Source organism: Entelurus aequoreus, linkage group LG06 (assembly GCF_033978785.1).
Source record: "Entelurus aequoreus isolate RoL-2023_Sb linkage group LG06, RoL_Eaeq_v1.1, whole genome shotgun sequence".
Taxonomy (NCBI): Eukaryota; Metazoa; Chordata; class Actinopteri; order Syngnathiformes; family Syngnathidae; genus Entelurus; species Entelurus aequoreus.
In genome coordinates this window covers 3,866,821-3,891,512 of record NC_084736.1, presented here as the reverse complement: position 1 = coordinate 3,891,512, position 24,692 = coordinate 3,866,821, and the positions used below count along the sequence as shown (strand labels likewise).

Below are 24,692 nucleotides of genomic sequence, written 5' to 3'. Positions count from 1 at the left end.
AAAAACTGTTACATAGAAACTAGTAATGAATGAAAATGAGTCAAATTAACTGTTAAAGGTTAGTACTATTAGTGGAGCAGCAGCACGCACAATCATGTGTGCTTACGGACTGTATCCCTTGCAGACTGTATTGATATATATTGATATATAATGTAGGAAGCAGAATATTAATAACAGAGAGAAACAACCCTTTTGTGTGAATGAGTGTAAATGGGGGAGGGAGGTTTTTTGGCTTGGTGCACTAATTGTAAGTGTATCTTGTGTTTTTTATGTTGATCTAATTTAAAAAAAAACAAAAAAAACAAAACAAAAAACAAAACAAAAAACGATACCGATAATAAAAAAACCGATACCGATAATTTCCGATATTACATTTTAACGCATATATCGGCCGATAATATCGGCAGGCCGATATTATCGGACATCTCTAGTTAATATTTAAACATTTAACATGTGACATTTCAAAAAATTTCGAACAGGAATAGTTCATGCACATTCAGATGAATTCTTCAAAATTACAATTAACAAAAATGTGGCCGCACTAATTGGCTGAAAGAGCACGCACTTGGCGCGATGATGTCATGTTATCCATGGAAAAATGCATTTTTAGACCATATGATTTGCCTGAGCGGCTAGGAGACCCCGAGAGTAACAAGCGCTTGCCTTGTTGCCTTTCCATTAAGAACAATAAATTAGTTTTTAGTATACACTACTGTTCAAAAGTTTGGGGTCACATTGAAATGTCCTTATTTTTGAAGGAAAAGCACTTTAAACTAGTCTTAACTTGAAAGAAATACACTCTATACATTGCTAATGTGGTAAATGACTATTGTAGCTGTTTTTTGGTGCAATATCTACATAGGTGTATAGAGGCCCATTTCCAGCAACTATCACTCCAGTGTTCTAATGGTACAATGTGTTTGCTCCTTGGCTCAGAAGGCTAATTGATGATTAGAAAACCCTTGTGCAATCATGTTCACACATCTGGAAACACTTTAGCTCGTTACAGAAGCTACAAAACTGACCTTCCTTTGAGCAGATTGAGTTTCTGGAGCATCACATTTGTGGGGTCAATTAAACGCTCAAAATGGCCAGAAAAAGAGAACTTTCCTCTGAAACTCGACAGTCTATTCTTGTTTTTAGAAATGAAGGCTATTCCACAAAATTGTTTGGGTGACCCCAAACTTTTGAACGGTAGTGTAAGTTTGAAGAAATGTCAAGATAGTGGCACTAGCATTTACTTCATTTAAGAATATTTTTCAACATATTGAGCCAAAAGGTCTCATATTTTTTTCTACCAAGAAAAGTGCACTTGTTATTAGTGAGAATGTACTTATTTTAAGCTATATTTGGGTTTATTGAGGTTAGCTAATTTGACTTGTTTTGGAAAGTCTTGACAAGCCAAATGTTCTTGTTCTATTGGCAGATCATTTTGCTTAGTTCAAATAAAATACCCCTCATTTTAGTATTTTTTGCAGTGTAGGTGTCAGCGCTGTAAACTAACATTAGCACAGCCATGTTGACTGGCACCATTGAGCAACCTCTACAGTCAAATAGCTTGTGGAAGGCTCATTGGAACTCGACTCCCTCGTCCCACCTTGAAGATAAACATGCTCTCACGTCGCTGCAACAGCAGCCAGTATGTGCAGGAACACTGATGCAAGCGGCTAATGATTTCTTTCCTTATGTATCTAATGAGTGCCAGAGAGCACTTCATAGGGACTTCTACATGTGAGAATACGAGCGTCAAGTACGGTGAGGAGGGAGGAAGGGTTGGGGGTTGCATACTTAGCAAAGCCGATGAAATCCTCATGGTTGGTGTTGATGTAGGACAGCTCAATGTCAATCAGCAGCAGAACCTTCATTTGAAGCAGAAAATCACAATTAGGGCAGAAGGGTTGCAATTAAAGAAGTCACAAGCAGCACAAACTAATCTCTTTACATGATGTGTGTTTAGCGAATAAGTATTCACTACTTGTGTTTGAGCAGTCCTTCCTAAATAGTGGGGGGTGGGGGCGATGCGATGCATGGGGGGGGACGTGTGTATCCCCGGGAATATGCTTTACCAATATCATGCTTCCAACTCAAAGTCCTGTGGGGAGTGCACAGAGAGTATTGGGTAACGGACTGTCTGATTGTGGCGGTACGCTCTCTGTATGATCAGTGTCAGAGCTTGTAAGTCGGACACGTTCCCAGTGAAGGTTGGACTCCGCCAAGGCTGCCCTTTGGACAGAATTTCTAGGCCCAGTCAGGGTGTTGAAGGGATCCGGTTTGGTGGCTGTAGGATTAGGTCTCTGCATTTTGCAGATGATGTGGTCCTGATGGCTTCATTTACATCTAACACAATTTCCCAACTCATATGGAAACAGAGTACTACCACCCACTCAGAGTGGACCTGGGAGCAATGATGACTGAGGGGTAACTCCACCTTCCCCAAAACTCCAGAACTCCCGAACTGAAGCCTCGTCCCCGGATGCAGTTTTGAGTCATACCCAGGGTTAAATAGCATTTCAAAGACCTCAACACTGCATGTCACAACGGCACTGAAGGCTGCAACAGAGGGTGGTCTCCAGTCGTCATGGATCCACGCCACTGGATCAAGGCCCCTCTCTGCCAAGGACCGTGTGGTGGCTGCAGACGCATCAGTCTCCCCACGCTAAAAAGACGTCACGCGCAGGCGTCCTCCCGAATGGGAACCCATCCATTCTGAGGACAGTCATACTCGACTACGAGTGACTGCCGATGATGATGAGGATCTGGCCAGGATCTTCAGCTCTCACTGGATCGGTTCGCAGCAGAGTGTGAAGCAACTGGGATGGGAATCAGCACCTCCAAGTCCGAGTCCATGGTTCTCGCCCGGAAAAGGGTGGAGCGCCATCTCCGGGTTGGGGAGGAGATCTTGCCCCAAGTGGAGGAGTTCAAGTACCTGGGAGTCTTGTTCACGAGTGAGGGAAGAGTGGATGGTGAGATCCACAGGCGGCGTCTTCAGTAATGCGGACGCTGTATCGATCCGTTGTGGTGAAGGAGCTGAGCCGGAAGGCAAAGCTCTCAATTTACCGGTCGATCTACGTTCCCACCCTCACCTATGGTCATGAGCTTTGGGTTATGACCGAAAGGACAAGATCACGGGTACAAGCGGGCGAAATGAGTTTCCTCCGTCTGGTGGCGGGTTTTTCTCTTAGAGATAGGGTGAGAAGCTCTGTCATCCGGGAGGAGCTTAAAGTAAAGCCGCTGCTCCTCCACATGGAGAGGAGCCAGATGAGGTAGTTCTGGCATCTGGTCAGGATGCCACCCGAACGCCTCCCTAGGGAGGTGTTTCGGGCACGTCCGACCGGTAGGAGGCCACGGGGAAGACCCAGGACACGTTGGGAAGACTATGTCTCCCTGTTAGCCTGGGAACGCCTCGGGATCCCCCGGGAGGAGCTGGACGAAGTGGCTGGGGAGAGGGAAGTCTGGGCTTCCCTGCTTAGGCTGCTGCCCCCGCGACCCGACCTCGGATAAGCGGAAGCAGATGGATGGATGGAAGGATGCTTCCAACCCCGCTTCGTAAAGCGGTGCACTGCAAAACGTGGTCATTGTACCCATTAATCATAACATCCTCATTTTTAATTATTTAAAAAAAAAAATGTTACATTCGTTTTTGTTTTGTAGGTTTAAATGTTTTATATATTGTGCTGCTGATCAATTTGACTTTATAATAATTTATTGATTTTATTTTATTTTTAAGTATCGAGTGGTTCAAGTCCGTCTAAATTAGGGATGTCCGATAATGGCTTTTTGCCGATATTCCGATATTGTCCAACTCTTTAATTACCGATACCGATATCAACCGATACCGATATCAACCAATATATACAGTCGTGGAATTAACACATTATTATGCCTAATTTGGACAACCAGGTATGGTGAAGATAAGGTACTTTTAAAAAAAAATTATAAAATAAAATAAGATAAATAAATTAAAAACATTTTTTCTTGAATAAAAAAGAAAGTAAAACAATATAAAAACAGTTACATAGAAACTAGTAATTAATGAAAATGAGTCAAATTAAGTGTTAAAGGTTAGTACTATTAGTGGAGCAGCAGCACGCACAATCATGTGTGCTTACGGACTGTATCCCTTGCAGACTGTATTGATATATATTGATATATAATGTAGGAAGCAGAATATTAATAACAGAAAGAAACAACCCTTTTGTGTGAATGAGGAGGGAGGTTTTTTGGGTTGGTGCATTAATTGTAAGTGTATCTTGTGTTTTTTATGTTGATTTAATTTAAAAAAAACAAAAAAAAAACGATACCGATAATAAAAAAAACAATACCGATAATTTCCGATATTACATTTTAGCGCATTTATCGGCCGATAATATCGGCAGGCCGATATTATCGGACATCCCTAGTCTAAATATATTTTTGTATAATTTCAGGCAAATCGATGCACTTTAAATATTTTCTGTTACAGACTAAAAAGACAATGTTAAGAAAGTTATTCTTTGTTGTATGTTGATCTATATTTATTTAATCTTTTTTGTTTTCTTTAATGTAAACAAGAATACAATGTCATGCATTGTTGTACTGTATTTTTCGGACTATAAGTCGCAGTTTTGTTCATAGTTTGGCCGGGGGTGCGACTTATACTCAGGAGCGACTTGTGTAAAATGATTAACACATTAGCGTTAAATATCAAATAATATTATTTATCTCATTCACGTAAGAGACTAAATCAGGGGTCACCAACGCGGTGACCGCGGGCACCAGGAACCCGTAAGGACCAGATGAGTAGCCCGCTGGCCTGTTCTAAAAATAGCTCAAATAGCAGCACTTACCAGTGAGCTGCCTCTATTTTTTAAATTGTATTTATTTACTAGCAAGCTGGTCTCGCTTTGCCCGACATTTTTAATTCTAAGAGAGACAAAACTCAAATAGAATTTGAAAATCCAAGAAAATATTTTAAAGACTTGGTCTTCACTTGTTTAAATAAATACATTATTTTTTTTACTTTGCTTCTTATAACTTCCAGAAAGACAATTTTAGAGAAAAAATACAACCCTAAAAATGATTTTAGGATTTTTAAACACATATACCTTTTTACCTTTTAAATTCCTTCCTCTTCTTTCCTGACAATTTAAATCAATGTTCAAGTAAATTATTTTTTTTTATTGTAAAGAATAATAAATACATTTTAATTTAATTCTGCATTTTAGCTTCTGTTTTTTCGACGAAGAATATTTGTGAAATATTTCTTCAAACTTATTATGATAAAAATTCAAAAGAATTATTCTGGCAAATCTACAAAATCTGTAGAATCAAATTTAAATCTTATTTCAAAGTCTTTTGAATTTCTTTTAAAATTTTTGTTCTGGAAAATCTAGAAGAAATAATGATTTGTCTTTGTTAGAAATATAGCTTGGTCCAATTTGTTATATATTCTAACAAAGTGTAGATTGGATTTTAACCTTTTTAAAACATGTCATCAAAATTCTGAAATTAATCTTAATCAGTAAAAATTACTAATGATGTTCCATAAATTATTTTTTGAATTTTTTCAAAAAGATTCGAATTAGCTAGTTTTTCTCTTCTTTTTTTCTGTTCAATTTTGAATTTTAAAGAGTCGAAATTGAAGATAAACTATGTTTCAAAATTTAATTGTCATTTTTTCGTGTTTTCTCCTCTTTTAAACCGTTCAATTAAGAGTAAATATCATTAATTATTAATAATAACATAGAGTTAAAGGTAAATTGAGCAAATTGGCTATTTCTGGCAATTTATTTAAGTGTGTATCAAACTGGTAGCCCTTCGCATTAATCACTACCCAAGAAGTAGCTCTTGGTTTCAAAAAGGTTGGTGACCCCTGGACTAGACGTATACGATTTCATGGGATTTAACGATTAGGAGTGACAGATTGTTTGGTAAACGTATAGCATGTTCTATATGTTATAGTTATTTGAATGACTCTTACCATAATATGTTACGTTAACATACCAGTTGGTTATTTATGCCTCATATAACGTACACTTATTCAGCCTGTTGTTCACTATTCTTTAGACATTTTAAATTGCCTTTCAGATGTCTATTCTTGCTGTTGGCTTTTATCAAATACATTTCCCCCAAAACTGCGACTGTATACACTACCGTTCAAAAGTTTGAGGTCACCCAAACAATTTAGTGGAATAGCCTTCATTTCTAAGAACAAGAATAGACTGTCGAGTTTCAGATGAAAGTTCTCTTTTTCTGGCCATTTTGAGCGTTTAACTGACCCCACAAATGTGATGCTCCAGAAACTCAATCTGCTCAAAGGAAGGTCAGTTTTGTAGCTTCTGTAACGAGCTAAAGTGTTTTCAGATGTGTGAACATGATTGCACAAGGGTTTTCTGATCATCAATTAGCCTTCTGAGCCAATGAGCAAACACATTGTACCATTAGAACACTGGAGTGATAGTTGCTGGAAATGGGCCTCTATACACCTATGTAGATATTGCACCAAAAAGCAGACATTTGCAGCTAGAATAGTCATTTACCACATTAGCAATGTATAGAGTGTATTTCTTTCAAGTTAAGACTAGTTTAAAGTTATCTTCATTGACAAGTACAGTGCTTTTCCTTCAAAAATAAGGACATTTCAATGTGACCCCAAACTTTTGAACGGTAGTGTATGTGTAGACTGCAATATGACTCAAGTAAACACCACCAACATTTTATATGTTCCATTGAAAATATAGAACATTACACACGGCGCTCAAAAATCTACCAAAATGTTTTAGTACGACTTTGGTAAGCTATGAAGCCACACCGCTTGATGGATTGTACGAGTATTATTATGGTGTGTGTATAAGGTAAGACATATTATCTGGCGTTTTGTTTAACAATATTATGCAAAACCAACTTTTCTTACCTTTTGGTACCTGCTGATGTGTATTTGGGATCTGCATAAATACAGAAAAATCATGCGGGTCCGCCTTTGTAGTCCGTATGACACCAAACTTTTGAACGGTAGTGTGTGTTTTTTCCTTCTTTATTATGCATTTTCGGCCGGTGCGACTTATACTCCGGAGCGACTTATAGTCCGAAAAATACGATACTTATAACAATTTTATGGATGATACTATTTGTAGTTGTGGTGGATAGTGAGGTGGGGGGGAGCGACGTGTTTTCTTTCAAAATAATTGAGAAGCAGAGTGTTAGAGGAACATTAAACATAGGTGTGGTTTGTGATCTCATCAAAACAACACATAATATGAATGTTTGGGTTTTTTGAGCTCATCATCCCACCAACCTGGTCTTTGCTCTTTCCTTCCCTCTCCCTAATGTAGGTGGTCACAATCCTCTCCGTCTCCTCCCGCAGTCTCGGGTAGGAATTGAGCTGAAAGACAAAGAGAGCGGCGCACAGCTAATGCAGCGCTGAACAACAAAATCATGTGTCGGCATGTGAGTCGAGCCGCGGTAAGACTTACCAATAGAAACAGGACAGGAGTGAGAAGTGAGAGTAATAAGATGAGAACAAAGAAAAGGGAAGGAGACAGTCAAGTGCCATTTCAGGGTGACACAGTATTTCAAAAAGACACACTCGCAGGTTCAGGAGTTTACCATCAGCCAGATGAAAAGAAAGACATTTCTAAGAATACAAGCTTTCAATTACACTGTGAGTAAGTCAAAAAAAAGTAGGATGATAAAATGCAAAAGAGTCACCTCTGGCTGATAGTTTCAAAGGTTAGTAAAAGGAAGAATGAGGCGGCAAAGTGACAGAAGCATAGGGGTGGAGTGTCTTCCTCTGTCCACAGGGGGGCAGAGGAGCACTGTTACTATGGCAACCACAGCACCTTGGGCTCAGTGTAGTGTTATCCGCCTATCCCCACATCACTCCAAACCCAGCCCGTTTAAATGTCAGCGTGCCAATGTGGCTCTGCAGGGAAGCGGGCGGGTAAGGTTGGAATTTGGTTAGAGGGAGATGAGCAGGAAGGAGGTGGTGTGAAGGTGACACTTTAATGAGCTGGAAGCAGGTGGGGGGAATTTGGGGGTGTGCTGGAAAGCTTAAGATTTGCATATCGAGTCTCAATCAGGGGTACGGGGGACGGACACAAATGGGAGTGGGGATTCAATGACGGTGAACATTTGACTGGGAAGAGGGGTCGCTTCTATTTCCATGCCATCCTCTCCACGAGTGTGTCCAGCGGTTACCTTAGCGGCACACTTCATGGCCAGCGCGGTGAGCTCGGACACCACCAGGTCCACACATTTGAGGCTGGGCGCTTTGAGTTTGAGGATCTGCTTTTTGACTATGGCCTCGAAGGCCAGGTCGGGGGTGAAGAGCCCCGTTCTGAAGGGCCGCGGGGAGGGGGGGGGGGGGGGGGTTAGAGGAAGGGATGCATTTTGCCAGAGAGACAGGAAGAGAGGAGGAGGGAACAAAAGAAAGAAGGATACGGAAGGAAAGAAAGAAAGTCTCAGTTCAGTTAGTCAATTCTTGTGTTTTGGTAAGAAGAATCAAGCAGAGGCGGACAAGCCAAAGATTTTTACATCCTTGCCCCTAACTTGCCAGCTCCTCTTGACGTCAACTGCAACTTAGAGCTTAAGACTACTGGCTTTTAGGGTTGTTGGCTGTGCAACCTGCGGCTTGTCCAGGAGAGACCAGAGATGCTCAGACAGCACTGAAACATCTGGTATGCCATCCTTCACAACGCCGCCTGAACACAGGGCTCCACTCCACTCCACTCCACTCGGGCAAACTGCGCGGAACATGGCGTTCCGCCTCAGTCTACCCTGCGTCAAGACACGCCCGCGGTGGCCCTGTGTTTCAAGCCGAGTCAGGACACCCCTGCAGTACCTTTTGGGTGCACTGCCTGACTGTGTTGATGAGCTCCTGAATGACCAGATCGATACATTTGAGACAGGGCGTTTTCAGCTTAACGATCTGCTTTTTCACGATGGCCTCAAACGCCAGGTCTGGAGTGAACAGTCCCGTTCTGAAGATGCACAGAGAGACAAGAGGAACAGCGCACAGGACAAATGGTACAGTTAACAGGCGTGTGGGCCAAAAAAAGACAATCAATGAATGGGCAGACAAATGGATAAAGACAAATAAACAAAAATAAACACGACGACAAACACTTATGCATGCCCAAAGACTCATATTTGTCCGACCCTCATCTCTATTAAGAAAGCCTGCTTCAGCCTCCTCTTTGGAACTCACTTCCCCCTGAACTCTGCAATTATGACTAATTTACCCTCTTCAATTCAAGACTCAAAACACCAAAACTCCAGTTTGCTTATTTAGCTTCATTTTAGCTATCAATTGTTTTTAAATTGACATTTGCAATTTTAAACCGATATCTTCGGTTTTATGTTTCTTATCTAATTTTTCAATTTTTTGTTTTTTTTAATCCCTATGTCATGTTTTGTAGAGTGTCCTTGAATGCCTAGATCGGCGCCCTATAAATAAAATGACTTACTATTTGAATTGGTCAGAAGTAAGGGTGTCCTGATAAGAATTTGACCACTTCCGATACCAGACCGATATTGCAGCCTAAGTGTTGGCCGAGACCAATATTCATTATTTCTATTTATTGTTTTAATTGGTTTTGCCCTTAAAATCATTTTTAATCATATTTATTTTTATATTGGTTTGATATATTTTTTTGTTTGTTTTTACTCAGTCATTGGTGGAGCTAAGGATACTATTTGAATATTGTTTTTAATATTGTTGTGCAGTACTTTGGAAACATTTTTGTTGTTTAAATGTGCTATACAAATAAAGTGGATTGGATTGGATAACCCGAAACGATATCAGCAGGAATCATAGTAGATACGTTTATTATTTTTTTTGTGTGGAATGTTAAAAAAGGTTAGATCAAGTACAATTAGTCAAACAGAGAACACTGGTAGGTATGAAAAACATGAACCTTATGGTTGATGTACGTATGCTTTTAAAGTGTTTATTCGCGTTTTGGCAACACTTATTGGTCACAATAATTCATTAAGTTAAGATCACGTTGCTGTAAATATGATAATCCGACCGATATCTGATATCAATATCGGATGAGGACACTCCTCGTCATTAGAAAGGAGATACCATTTTAGTAGAGATGTAGAGATAAATGTGTTAAAATGTAATATCGGAAATTATCGGTATCGGTTTTTTTATTATCGGTATCGTTTTTTTTGTTGTTTTTTTTTAAAATTAAATCAACATAAAAAACACAAGATACACTTACAATTAGTGCACCAACCCAAAAAACCTCCCTCCCCCATTTACACTCTTTCACACAAAGGGGTTGTTTCTTTCTGTTATTAATATTCTGCTTCCTACATTATATATCAATATATATCAATACAGTCTGCAAGGGATACAGTCCGTAAGCACACTTGATTGTGCGTGTTGCTGGTCCACTAATAGTACTAACCTTTAACAGTTAATTTTACTCATTTTCATTAATTACTAGTTTCTATGTAACTGATTTTATATTGTTTTACTTTCTTTTTTATTCAAGAAAATGTTTTTAATTTATTTAATTTTATTTTATAAATTTTTTTTAAAAGTACCTTATTTTCACCATACCTGGTTGTCCAAATTAGGCATAATAATGTGTTAATTCCACGACTGTATAAATTGGTTGATATCGGTATCGGTTGGTATTGGTATCGGTAATTAAAGAGTTGGGGAATATCGGATATCGGCAAAAAGCCATTATCGGACATCCCTACATTTTAGCTAATGCTTAGCGCTCAAGTGTTGAAAGGAACACACATGATGGAACACCTGAATGCTTTACACACGTGCACACACACAAAAATGAATGCGGAATCCAATTAGTCACAATCAGAGGTGGGTAGTAACGCGCTACATTTACTCCGTTACATCTACTTGAGTAACTTTTGGGATACATTGTACTTCTAAGAGTAGTTTTAATGCAACATACTTTTACTTTTATTTGAGTATATTAATAGAGAAGAAACGCTACTTTTACTCCGCTCCATTTATCTACATTCAGCTCGCTACTGATTTTTATCCATCTGTTAATGCACGCTTTGTTTGTTTTGGTTTGTCAGACAGACCTTTAAAGTAGGATCTATCGCATGCCTGCGTTTCACCAACTGGTGACGTTTGACTCCGTTTCACCAATCAAATGCAGTCACTGGTGACGTTTGACTCCGTTTCACCAATCAAATACAGTCACTGGTGACGTTTGACTCCGTTTCACCAACCAAATGCAGTCACTGGTGACGTTTGACTCCGTTTCACCAATCAAATACAGTCACTGGTGACGTTTGACTCCGTTTCACCAATCAAATACAGTCACTGGTGACGTTTGACTCCGTTTCACCAATCAAAAGCAGTCACTGGTGACGTTTGACTCCGTTTCACCAATCAAATGCAGTCACTGGTGACGTTTGACTCCGTTTCACCAATCAAATACAGTCACTGGTGAGGTTTGACTCCGTTTCACCAATCAAATACAGTCACTGGTGACGTTTGACTCCGTTTCACCAATCAAATGCAGTCACTGGTGACGTTTGACTCCGTTTCACCAATCAAATACAGTCACTGGTGACGTTTGACTCCGTTTCACCAATCAAATACAGTCACTGGTGACGTTTGACTCCGTTTCACCAATCAAATGCAGTCACTGGTGACGTTTGACTCCGTTTCACCAATCAAATACAGTCACTGGTGACGTTTGACTCCAATTCACCAATCAAAGGCAGTCACTGGTGACGTTTGACTCCGTTTCACCAATCAAATGCAGTCACTGGTGACGTTTGACTCCGTTTCACCAATCAAATACAGTCACTGGTGACGTTTGACTCCGTTTCACCAATCAAATACAGTCACTGGTGACGTTTGACTCCAATTCACCAATCAAAGGCAGTCACTGGTGACGTTTGACTCCGTTTCACCAATCAAACAGAGCCAGGCGGTCACGTGATTAACTGCACATAAAGTTTCAGCGGCAAACAACAACAACAATGGCAGAGACAACAACGAACGCAAACACCCCCGGCCTCACATAAAATCGATGTTCACGCTTCAGGCAACCACAAAAACAGTTACGTAATGCGTTGTCATATGTGTCTCCCCAAACAAGCGGACATTTCAGCTTACATGAACTCAACGTCAAATTTGAGGAAGCACATGGCGGTAAGTAACGTTAGTAGATATTTTGGCTGTCACCGTAGGCTGATGTTAGCTTCCCTGCTATGAATCACTGTCAAATGTACATCGTGTGGGGACATTTATTAACGCACTGCAGCCTCATAGACAGACAGACAGAGACACACACACACACACACACACACACACACACACACACACACACACACACACACACACACGCACAGTCGCACACACACTCACGCATGCATACAAACACCAATCAGAAGTGCACAGTGTGTTCCCAGGTGCAGCCCACACCTATCAGTTTATGGTTTGCGTAAAGGCTAACTTGTTATTTTCCTTTGTAATCTCTGCTCCTGAGCCTATGGTGCTGTTAAGGTTTTGTGGCTCAATTTGCCTTGATTTTTTTTATTTTAATGTATTATTTAATATATATCATTGTTTTAGTTCCATCCATCCATCTTCAACCGCTTATCCGGAATCGGGTCGCGGGGACAACAGCTCCAGCAGAGACCCCCAGACTTCCCTCTCCAGAGCAACACTAGCAACTTCCTCCTGGGGAATCCCAGGAGATGTAAAACCCCCATCTGGTCCTTGGCCTACCGCGGGGTCTCCTCCCAGTGGGACGTGCAACGAGGACCTCCCTATGGAGACGCTCGTGAGGCATCCGCACGAGATGCCCGAACCACCTAAGCTGGCTCCTTTCCAAGCGAAGGAGCAGCGGCTCTACTCCGAGTCTCTCTCGGGTGACTGAACTTCTCACAATATCTCTCAGGGAGATAGGGATTGTTTTAGTTGCTTAAGAGATATTCCTGGCTCTGAATTTGCTCATTGCTATTTTTATGTTTTTGTGCATTATTTGTTGCCGTCATCATTAAACAAACAGGTTACTCATCAGTTACTCAGTACTTGACTACAGGGTTTCCCACACATTCATTTATTTGTGGCGGCCCGCCACGAAAGAATTACATCCGCCACAAATAAAATTAAAAAAATTAAAAAATAAAAATAATAATAATAGTAATTATTATTATTTTTTTGTCCTCTCCAGCTTCTCAGGCAAATCATATAGTTGATGTAGATGCCCATATCGGCTGTTCAGATTTACTTTACAAAAGAGAAGTGTAGGATACTTCTCTTGTTGCCTTATTTGTATTTGACTTTAGTAAATGTATTTATATTAGAAACACAACATGTGTATATAACAAAGGGTGCAAAGTCTGCAGGCAGTAGGAAACACATGGTTAAGTGTAGGGAGTAAAACTGATGGCAGTCTAAAGTTCAAGATTTTTGGAGCTCTTTGTTCAGTGGATCAGATGTTTGATGAAGCTCTGTGTCTATCTACCACCACTACTGTTTTCTGTTTATTTGTTACTGACTGTGGCAGGACACCTCTGCCTCTGTTTCACTTTATGTTGCTGGTAAATAATATGCTTGTAGTAGTAGGCTAAAGTTAAATGATTTAGTATGCACTAATTAAAGGGGCAGAGCTTTGAGACATTTTAGCTTTTATATTTTATAAGATATATTTTTTGTAAGAACCACAATTAATAAATATATTTCAGTGAATAACTTATTGTTCAAATCTGTATATAAATATGTACATAAAGGGTTGTAATTATATTGTAAAATGGATGGATGGACGTTTAAAACAAAACTGTTATTATTAATTAGTAAGTATACATTTTTTGAGCCTTTTTAGAGAAAATCAAATCATTGTAGTAAATTAAGCAAATTACTCGATGATGTCATGGTGACCACGCCCCTACCACCACAGGTATCTTGGCAGTTTATGGGAAACACTGGAGTAGTTTTTTCACAACATACTTTTTACTTTTACTCAAGTAAATATTTGGGTGACTACTCCTTACCTTTCCTTGAGTAATACATCTCTAAAGAAACAGTACTCTTACTTGAGTACAATTTCTGGCTACTCTACCCACCTCTGGTCACAATTAAGCCCCCAAACGTAAAACGTGCTACACTGACTAAAGGCACATACACTACCGTTCAAAAGTTTGGGGTCACCCAAACAATTTTGTGGAATAGCCTTCATTTCTAAGAACAAGAATAGACTGTCGAGTTTCAGATGAAAGTTCTCTTTTTTCTGGCCATTTTGAGCGTTTAATTGACCCCACAAATGTGATGCTCCAGAAACTCAATCTGCTCAAAGGAAGGTCAGTTTTGTAGCTTCTGTAACGAGCTAAAGTGTTTTCAGATGTGTGAACATGATTGCACAAGGGTTTTCTAATCATCAATTAGCCTTCTGAGCCAATGAGCAAACACATTGTACCATTAGAACACTGGAGTGATAGTTGCTGGAAATGGGCCTTTATATACCTATGTAGATATTGCACCAAAAACCAGACATTTGCAGCTAGAATAGTCATTTACCACATTAGCAATGTATAGAGTGTATTTCTTTAAAGTTAAGACTAGTTTAAAGTTATCTTCATTGAAAAGTACAGTGCTTTTCCTTCAGAAATAAGGACATTTCAATGTGACCCCAAACTTTTGAACGGTAGTGTATAACACACCAATAACTGGATTCCTCAGAGTAAAAAAAAAACAAAACAAGGAGAACAGAGGACATTTTGAATATAAGAAATACATTTTCAAATGCACACCAGGGCTATGTTTGATTATCAACTTTGAATCATTTGGGTGTGAAATCAGGACAGCCTTGTGTGTAAGGTGAGTACAGTCAGACACTTGCCTGACACCGTGAACGTTCTTGATTGCGTGACTGATTTCTCGCCGCAGCTCCTTCTCATCAAACACAATCTTTGTCACCGGGGAGAAGACAAATATCAATTTAGCACACCAAAGAAAAATCATAATAATAATTTAGCCAACCATATTGTTATGATTCTTCACATTCACTGACCTTGACTAGTTCAAACGGGAAGCGCTCGTGAAAGATGCGGTTGATCTTGGCGCCGCCAGACAGCTCGTTGGTGTCCACCTGGTCTCCGGAGCCCTCGATACGCTTCTCAAAATCCACGCCGAACTGCTGCACCATCCTGTGGAGGAAGAAGAGACACCAAACGTGTGTGCAGTCGGTGTTTTGGACATTTTAGCGAGAAATGGCTGTTCGGCCGCGCTCACTGCAGCAAAGCCTTGGTCTTGCGTGTCGGGTCATCTGGGCTGAAATTCTTGTACTCATCCACTTCCTTTTCCAGGGAAAGGAGCTGACTCTGCAGCTTGCTGCGCAGACCAGGAAGTGTGTCCCTGATGTGATTGGTCAGTTGCTGGAGACAGACAACACGTAAGGGAAGATGTATTTAAATTAGGGATGTCAAAAATAACGTTTTAAAGGCCTACTGAAAGCCACTACTAGCGACCACGCAGTCTGATAGTTTATATATCAATGATGAAATCTTAACATTGCAACACATGCCAATACGGCCAGGTTAACTTATAAAGTGACATTTTAAATTTCCCGCTAAACTTCCGGTTGAAAACGTCTATGTATGATGACGTATGCACGTGACGTCACTAGTTAAACGGAAGTATTGGTACACCATTGAATCCAATACAAAAAAGCTCTGTTTTCATCTCATAATTCCACAGTATTCTGGACATCTGTGTTGGTGAATCTTTTGCAATTTGTTTAATGAACAATGGAGACTGCAAAGAAGAAAGTTGTAGGTGGGATCGGTGTATTAGTGGCTGGCTGTAGCAACACAACCAGGAGGACTTTGACTTGGATAGCAGACGCGCTAGCCGACGCTAGCCGCCGCTAGCCGCCAACCGCACGGATGATCGGGTGAAGTCCTTCGTCCTTCCGTCGATCGCTGGAACGCAGGTGAGCACGGGTGTTGATGAGCAGATGAGGGCTGGCTGCCGTAGGTGGAGCGCTAATGTTTTTATCATAGCTCTGTGAGGTCCCGTTGCTAAGTTAGCTTCAATGGCGTCGTTAGCAACAGCATTTTTAAGCTTCGCATTAACCGTGTATTTACATGTCCACGGTTTAATAGTATTGTTGATCTTCTGTCTATCCTTCCAGTCAGGGGTTTATTTATTTTGTTTCTATCTGCATTTGAGACAGATGCTATCACGTTAGCTCATGCTAAAGAGCTTCGTCGATGTATTGTCGTGGAGATAAAAGTCACTGTTAATGTCCATTTCGCCTTCTCGACTCTCATTTTCAAGAGGATATAGTATCCGAGGTGGTTTAAAATACAAATCCGTGATCCACAATAGAAAAAGGAGAGTGTGGATTCCAATGAGCCAGCTTGTACCTAATTTACGGTCAGAGCGAAAAAAGATATCTCTTGAACTGCATTCTAGTCCGTCACTCTAACGTTCCTCATCCACGAATCTTTCATCCTCGCTCAAATTAATGGGGTAATCGTCACTTTCTCGCTCCTAATATCTCTCGCTCCATTGTAAACAACGGGGAATTGTGAGCAGCACTACCGCTTGTGACGTCACGCTACTTCCGGTAGGGGCAAGGTTTTTTTTTTATCACCGAGCAAAAGTTGCGAACTTTATCGTCGATTTTCTCTACTAAATCCTTTCAGCAAAAATATGGCAATATCGCGAAATGATCAAGTATGACACATAGAATGGATCTGCTATTCCCGTTTAAATAAAAAAAATTCATTTCAGTAGGCCTTTAACTCGTGATTAATCACAAAAAAAAAAATTGCATTAATCATGTATAGTTGCAGAGTACCGTATTTGCCGGACCATAGGGTGCATCGGATTATAAGGCGCACTGCCGATTAATGGTCTATTTTCAATCTTTTGACATATATAAGGCGTACCACATTATAAGGCGCATTAAAGGAGTCATATTATTATAATTTTTTTCTAAATGTAAAAGACTTCCTTGTGGTCTACATAACATGTAATGATGGTTCTTTGCTCAAAATGTTGCATAGATGATGTTTTACACATCTTCAAGTCGCTTTCTGACAGTCTCTTCAGGATGCGCCGTTTTGTGGGCGCTCTTATTCACGTGGCTCACCTTGGACAGCGTCATCTTTGTTGTAGCGTGCAAGGAAGAAGTGTCAAAAGATGGCGCTAACTGTTTCAATGACATTCACACTTTACTTCAATCAACAACGGAGCAGCATCTCCTCATCCGGAAACAACAACAACGTCCAAAATGTGTCCCGTGAAAAACCGTCCGACCGGAACTCTCTAATAACTAAAGTTCCTTGGGTGAATAATGTAAACTCACTACACCGGTATGTTTTAGTGCTTTCATGGCGAGTTTAGTTTCTCTTGTTATATTCTTATTTTACTGTTATATTTTTATTCTCATCGTTGCTTTTTATTTTTATTATATTGTAATATTTTTCTATGTTGTCTCCATTTATACCCCCATTATTTACTTTTTACAATTTTGTACACTGCTGGAATTTAAATTTTCCTGAGGGAACTCTCCCGAAGGAATCAATAAAGTAATATCTATCTATCTATCTTTACTGACAGATATAAGTAAGAACTTTACACTACTTTATATTAGAAATGGCAACAGTGGAGGATGAATGTCAGAGAAAAAGAAGAAGCTTATGGACTACGGTGTCGGCACGGACTACTACGCGCGCAATTTTTCCAGACTATAAGGCGCACGTAAAATCCTTTTTTTCCTCAAAACTTGACTGGTGCGCCTAAAGTACGGAATAATTCTGGTTTTGCTTACCGACCTCGAAGCAATTTTATGTGGTACATGGTGCAATGATAAGTGTGACCAGTAGATGGCAGTCAAACATAAGAGATACACTACCGTTCAAAAGTTTGGGGTCACCCAAACAATTTTGTGGAATAGCCTTCATTTCTGAGAACAAGAATAGACTGTCGAGTTTCAGATGAAAGTTCTCTTTTTCGGGCCATTTTGAGCGTTTAATTGACCCCACAAATGTGATGCTCCAGAAACTCAATCTGCTCAAAGGAAGGTCAGTTTTGTAGCTTCTGTAACAAGCTAAACTGTTTTCAGATGTGTGAACATGATTGCACAAGGGTTTTCTAATCATCAATTAGCCTTCTGAGCCAATGAGCAAACACATTGTACCATTAGAACACTGGAGTGATAGTTGCTGGAAATGGGCCTCTATACACCTATGTAGATATTGCACCAAAAAGCAGACATTTGCAGCTAGAATAGTCATTTACCACATTAGCAATGTATAGAGTGTATTTCTTTAAAGTTAAGACTAGTTTAAAGTTATCTTCATTGAAAATAAGGACATTTCAATGTGACCCCAAACTTTTGAACGGTAGTGTATGTGTAGACTGCAATATGATGGCAATATGACTCAAGTAAACACCACCAACATTTTATATGTTCCATTGAAAATATAGAACATTACACACGGCGCTCAAAAATCTACCAAAATGTTTTAGTACGACTTTGGTAAGCTATGAAGCCACACCGCTTGATGGATTGTACGAGTATTATTATGGTGTGTGTGTATAAGGTACGACATATTATCTGGCGTTTTGTTTCACAATATTATGCAAAACCAACTTTTCTTACCTTTTGGTACCTGCTGATGTGTATTTGGGATCTGCATAAATACAGAAAAATTATGCGGGTCCGCCTTTGTAGTCCGTATCGACACTTTACTTGATAAGCTTCTTCTTTTTCTCTATCTTCTTGTTATGTGACATTCATCCTCCACTGTTGCCATTTCTAATATAAAGTAATGTAAAGTTCTTACTTATATCTGTCAGTAAACTCGCCATGAAAGCACTAAAACATACCGGTGTAGTGAGTTTACATTATTCACCCAAGGATCTTTACTTATTAGAGAGTTCCGGTCGGACGGTTTTTCACGGGACACATTTCGGGTGTTGTTGTTTCTGGATGAGGAGATGCTGCTCCGTTATTGATTGTGAATGTCATTAAAACAGTTAGCGCCATCTTTTGACACTTCTTCCACTCCCGTCCTTGCACGCTGCACTGCTACAACAAAGATGACGGGGAGAAGACGCCGTCCAAGTGGAGGCACGTAAATAAGACACAAAACGCGCATCCTGAAGTGACTGTCAGAAAGTGACTTGAAGATGATGTGTGCAACATTTTGGGCAAAGAACCACCATTACATGTTATGTAGACCACAAGGAAGTGTTTTACATTTAGAACAAAATAAATAATAATAACTCCTTTAATGGACCCTTATATATGAAAAAAGATCAAAAAGAGACCGTTCATGGGCAGTGCTCCTTATGGTCCGGAAAATACGGTAATAAGATGTGGTCCAAATTCAAAAATGTGATTATTCCGATCGTTTGACCCAAGACACGAGTGCACACCTGGTTGAGAGCCTTTTGTAGATGCGGCGTGCCCATTCGCTCCGCCATGTGTCTGTAGGCAGGGTGGGAAAGGAAGAACTTTCTCTCGGCCGCCAGAGCAGCGCGGATGTCCTTCTTGCCGTCAATGTCTTTCTGACTTCTGTTCACCACGCCAATGTAACCTGCGCACGCATACACACAGAAAAGGCTCACAATTAAGGATTTATGCTGCTCATCCCAATACCAATCATCAATTTACTATTTACATTTGTTTTGAGCAAAACAGTCAATGGTACACAATAACTAAACATTGTTTTGCCCTCAAAGTCTTACGTATATGTACCGGGACTTTTGTAAACATTAACAAAAACGACGAAGAGAAGAAAAATCCGAATTTATCACTCTTGCATGGATCATATACTGATACTACCCTTGGTATTGACAGCACCAATTTATGTCACTGTCAGCATTGACACTGACAGTGACAATGCTGACACTAAAAGAGGAAATCTCACGATTCGATTACGATTCAGGTGCTACGATTTGATTCTAAATTCAGGTAAAAAAAAACAAAAAAAACGGGTCGTATTCAAGACCATATCGAACACAATTTAAGACCAATTCACATTCATACGGACTAAAAAGTACAAAGGAAATTCGGAGGGTCATAACGAGTTGTAAGTTGATTACCTGCTGTTTCACATTAAAGGGCAAAATGGCAAAAAGTACTTACAGTTCTGGGGCCGTACTTATCAAGCTTCTTAGAATTACTCCTAAGAAGTCTGCTAAGAGTTGACTTAAGAGTAAATAAATTCTTCGCTGAAAGCTGCACTTAAAAGTTAGTTATCAAGCGTCTTACTCACACTTTCAGCCAAGTGTAGGACTGAATCTTAAGTGTCACACTCAGAGCTGAATTACGACATTACTATGTGCCGTAAACGCAATTTTAGGTGACGTCATTTCTGTGTCCATAGAAATGACCAATCACGGAAGGGAATCCGTTGTCTAAGAATAAAGAAATATCTTGGAAATATTGAAGTGGACAATGGGAGTGTATATTTTGACAATAAACTACAAAATAATACAAAGCAAACTAGTCCCCGCCAGCACTCACGCTACCGCTCCCTCTCTTCTCTCGCCCACACACTCACTGATGTCACTCACCTCACGGCCACACACATACGCTACTGTCATAACATTTTCTTTCCAATTCATTAACTAGGCAACTAATTTGAAACTGGTGTGGGTGGCTCTATATATACTAGCCCACTGCAGCCACATGCAGAAATCAACAAGGAATCGAAAAGTATTAAATCTGTGACAAAAATAATATCCGCTCTGTCTAAACGATACCGTTTGATCAGCTGCTCGTCATCAAAAAAAAAAAAAAACATTGTTCCGTTCCCTGAACGTTGGCGCACGTCTCTCTCGCCTCAGTGCCATCCCCTGCTGGCAACTCCTAACCACTTAAGACACCTCTGAAGGTCTCTTAAATATCGTGGAGAGTAGGAGTGATTCTTAGACTTAAGAACGTTGATAAAAAGCTTTTATTCTTAAGTTTGAGAGTAGGACTAAATTTCGCAAATTCTCAGGACTTAAGTGTAAAATGGCACTCTAAGAAGCTTGATAAGTACGGCCCCTGTTCTTAAATAACACGCAGTAGTGACTATCTGTACATTTCGGAACAAAAAACAACACGGAAATTGTGCAGCAAGAAACCAAAATAACACAATCCAGGATAAGAGAAGGTGGACAGCATTGCAACAAGTAGTATTTGTCATTCAAAATGACAAAAATTGGAAAAATCCATCAAATAAAGTATTTTGTTTTCTAAACTAACTAAATACATCAAAACCTCTATCTAATTTTCTAATTGAAAAAATATTTGCAAACATCATAACTAGGGATGTCCGATAATGGCTTTTTGCCGATATCCGATATTCCGATATTGTCCAACTCTTTAATTACCGATACCGATATCAACCGATATATGCAGTCGTGGAATTAACACATTATTATGCCTAATTTGGACAACCAGGTATGGTGAAGATAAGGTACTTTTTAAAAAAATTAGTAAAATAAGATAAATAAATTCAAAACATTTTCTTGAATAAAAAAGAAAGTACAACAATATAAAAACAGTTACATAGAAACTAGTAATGAATGAAAATGAGTAAAATTAACTGTTAAAGGTTAGTACTATTAGTGGAGCAGCAGCATGCACAATCATGTGTGCTTACGGACTGTATCCCTTGCAGACTGTATTGATATATATTGATATATAATGTAGGAAGCAGAATATTAATAACAGAAAGAAACAACCCTTTTGTGTGAATGAGTGTGAATGGGGGAGGGAGGTTTTTTGGGTTGGTGCACTAATTGTAAGTGTATCTTGTGTTTTTTATGTTGATTTAATTTATAAAAAATAAATAAATAAATAAATTAAATAAAATGATACCGATAATAAAAAAAAACGATACCGATAATTTCCGATATTACATTTTAACGCATATATCGGCTGATAATATCGTCAGGCCGATATAATCGGACATCTCTAATCATAACAGACATTTTTCAGAATTTCCGTAGAACTGTTTTCTTGCATAAGTGCTTGCATCAGTGGCCTAGTGGTTAGAGTGTCAATCATTGGTACTTTTAACTTTAAGGTGCAGTGTGCTTCACAAAAAGTGCTTCCATGTAACCGCAGCCAAAATGTCAGCAATGGTAAAGGAAAGCACAACAATATTTTGACTTTGAAAGGCACTGTTAGCATTCCTGCTGAGGCTAAATGGTTAGCTTTTGCGGGTGTCAGAATTGAGCAAACCGATAAAAACATTTACAGTTCTACTTCTGTATCTGTGAAAAACAGCGTAAGGCAGAGCGATTGTATTAAAAGACAGAAGGCCATTATGTCTTGCAACCTTGTAATGTGGATAACACACATTTGCTAAGCTCATTTCATATCTGAGATCCATTTTTACCTGATTTTTGTGCCTTTCTTGAAAATATATTGCTAATAAACAATACATAATGATAAAAACTAAACAGGCAACCTGCATAGCTTTTAATGTCAGTTGCTGTATTAACTTGGAGAAACGATTAGGCATGAGAAGCTGACCTGAAATGATTGGAACAAATAATATAAGATAAATATGTTTTATAGTTTTACTGCTGAGTACACTACTAGCACAGAGAAATGAGTGTATGCTTACTGTATGTAATAGTATGATATCACCTCATATTGATCTCCTTTGGCATTTGGTGCCACTTAACCCACATAACACTCCTAGCTGGTGGTGCGCGATAAATTCTGACCGGGCAGCAGAGGTAGCGTAGTTTAGTTACGTTTTGTAGTTACGTTAAAGCATCCGGAAAAAAATCCAAACATTTCAAAGCAAGACTGAAGTTTTTGCATGTTTTAAATAAAACATTTTAGACACTTCAAAACTATATTTCAGACCTTTTATGATATTTGAGTAGAATTTTAGACATTTTATGGCCATGAATTCAAATTGTTGGCTGTGAGGCTTTTTAAGACATTTTAAGACCCCGCAGATACCCTGAAATTGATTATTTATACATTTGAATTATTATGATAATAATACTTAAGATATTAAGGAATGCACTTTATGTGCCGATATGGGGGGTTATTATCAACTTTGGGGGAGCGGCGTATGGAGATACACGATTAGATGCTAGCTTGACAGCTGGGAGATTAAAAATAAACACAATATTAGCCAGAGGGGATCGGCGTTTGTGATTGACCGTGAAAAGCATTAATGGGCAACGGCGATGACTAGGGATGATGTTTGATAAGAAATGATCGAGTTCGAGCCTATTATCGAATCCTCTTATCGAACCGATTCCTTATCGATTCTCTTATGGAGTCCATATAGGTCAGGGGTCGGCAACCTTTACCACCAACAGAGCCATTTTGGCAAATTTCACAAATTAAAGAAAGTAATGGGAGCCACAAAAAAAAAATTTAAATTTAAAATGAAAAACACTGCATACAAAGCTTAAATGCTTTGTGCTATGTTAACCAGGGGTCTCCAACACACGCACCGGCACGCACTTTAATGTGGAAATTTGATGTTAGTGCAGCCCGCGAGTTTTGAATGAATGGCGCTTGATAGCGTCATGCTTGCCAACCCTCTCATTTTTCCCGGGAGACTCCCGAATATCAGAGCGTGATGACACTGCATTTGGTGCCCTCTACAGCCTGCCCTAACAGTGTACCTGCTCAACCACACGTAGAATGTAATTTCAGCTTGCTCACGTAAGTGACAGCAAGGCGTACTAACTCAGCAGTCACACATCTTACACTGACGGTACCAATACCCAGAATCCCATGCAGCCTTAACTCTTCCGCTCAACCAACGCACGGAGAGGGGGGGGGTTGATGTGTGGGGGGATTTGGTGGTAGCGGGGGTGTATAGTGTAGACCGGAAGAGTTAGGGCTGCATGGCATTCTGGGTAATGGTTGTGTTGTGTTTATGTTGTGTTACGGTGGGATGTTCTCCAGAAATGTGTTTTTCATTCTTTTTTGGTGTGGGTTCACAGTGTGGCGCATATTTGTAACGTAACAATGTTAAAGTTGTTTGATACGGCTACCGTCAGTGTAAGCTGTGTGGCTGATGAGTAAGTATGCTTTGCTGTCTCCTGTGTGTGCAAGTAATAACAACATGCAACATGTGGCTGGACTGGCACGCTGTATGTAAATGCTATAGAGGACAATTGCTGAAGTGCAATTAGGGCACGCCCTTTATTTAGTAATTACAGTGTAAATGGGATTATTTTTTCCCTGGGAGTAATCTATGAGAGACACTGAGATCCATAAATCTCCTGGGAAAATCGGGGGGGTCGGCATGTATGTAGCTGAGCCGCATCAGAGTGGTCAAGGAGCCACATGCGGCTCCGGAGCCGCGGGTTGCCGACCCCTGATATAGGTTGTTGTATATGGAAAAAAACACAATATTTGGTTTAACAAATCACTTCACATTCTCTACTGCTCGCTACTATAGTATTACCATATCTGAGTTATTGTGCAGAAATGTGGGGAAATAACTACAAATGTGCACTACATTCGTTAACCGTGTTACAAAAAAATTTAATTAGACTGATACATAATGTTGGATATAGAGAACATACAGACACTTTTTTTATTGAGTCAAAAATATTAAAGTTGGATGATTTGGTAAAATTGCAAACAGCTAAAATGATGTGGAATTAAATGATGGAATGGATGAAGTAAAGAAGTTCAACATTGTACTGACATGATCCACTTTAAGAGCTTGTTCAAATGAATAGTGCTCACAAAGTACAAATATGAAGAATT

General features: G+C 39.6%; 1 protein-coding gene across 4 annotated transcripts in view; it reads right to left on the bottom strand.

Annotated features, from left to right (window-relative positions):
- The window catches only part of dnm2a (dynamin 2a), an 88,176-nt gene that overhangs the window by 22,263 nt on the left and 41,221 nt on the right, over window positions 1-24,692 (bottom strand). For 2 of the 4 annotated variants that reach the window (XM_062049867.1, XM_062049870.1), the window contains exons 6-12: window positions 19,376-19,536; window positions 15,215-15,357; window positions 14,994-15,129; window positions 14,823-14,890; window positions 8,176-8,314; window positions 7,274-7,360; window positions 1,789-1,859 (exon numbers count right to left, since the gene is read on the bottom strand). In XM_062049867.1, coding sequence (XP_061905851.1) covers window positions 1,789-1,859; window positions 7,274-7,360; window positions 8,176-8,314; window positions 14,823-14,890; window positions 14,994-15,129; window positions 15,215-15,357; window positions 19,376-19,536 — 805 coding nt within the window. Of the gene's footprint in view, window positions 1-1,788; window positions 1,860-7,273; window positions 7,361-8,175; window positions 8,315-8,818; window positions 8,958-14,822; window positions 14,891-14,993; window positions 15,130-15,214; window positions 15,358-19,375; window positions 19,537-24,692 lie in introns of all 4 variants that reach the window. The other 2 variants (XM_062049866.1, XM_062049869.1) reach the window with 1 other exon arrangement.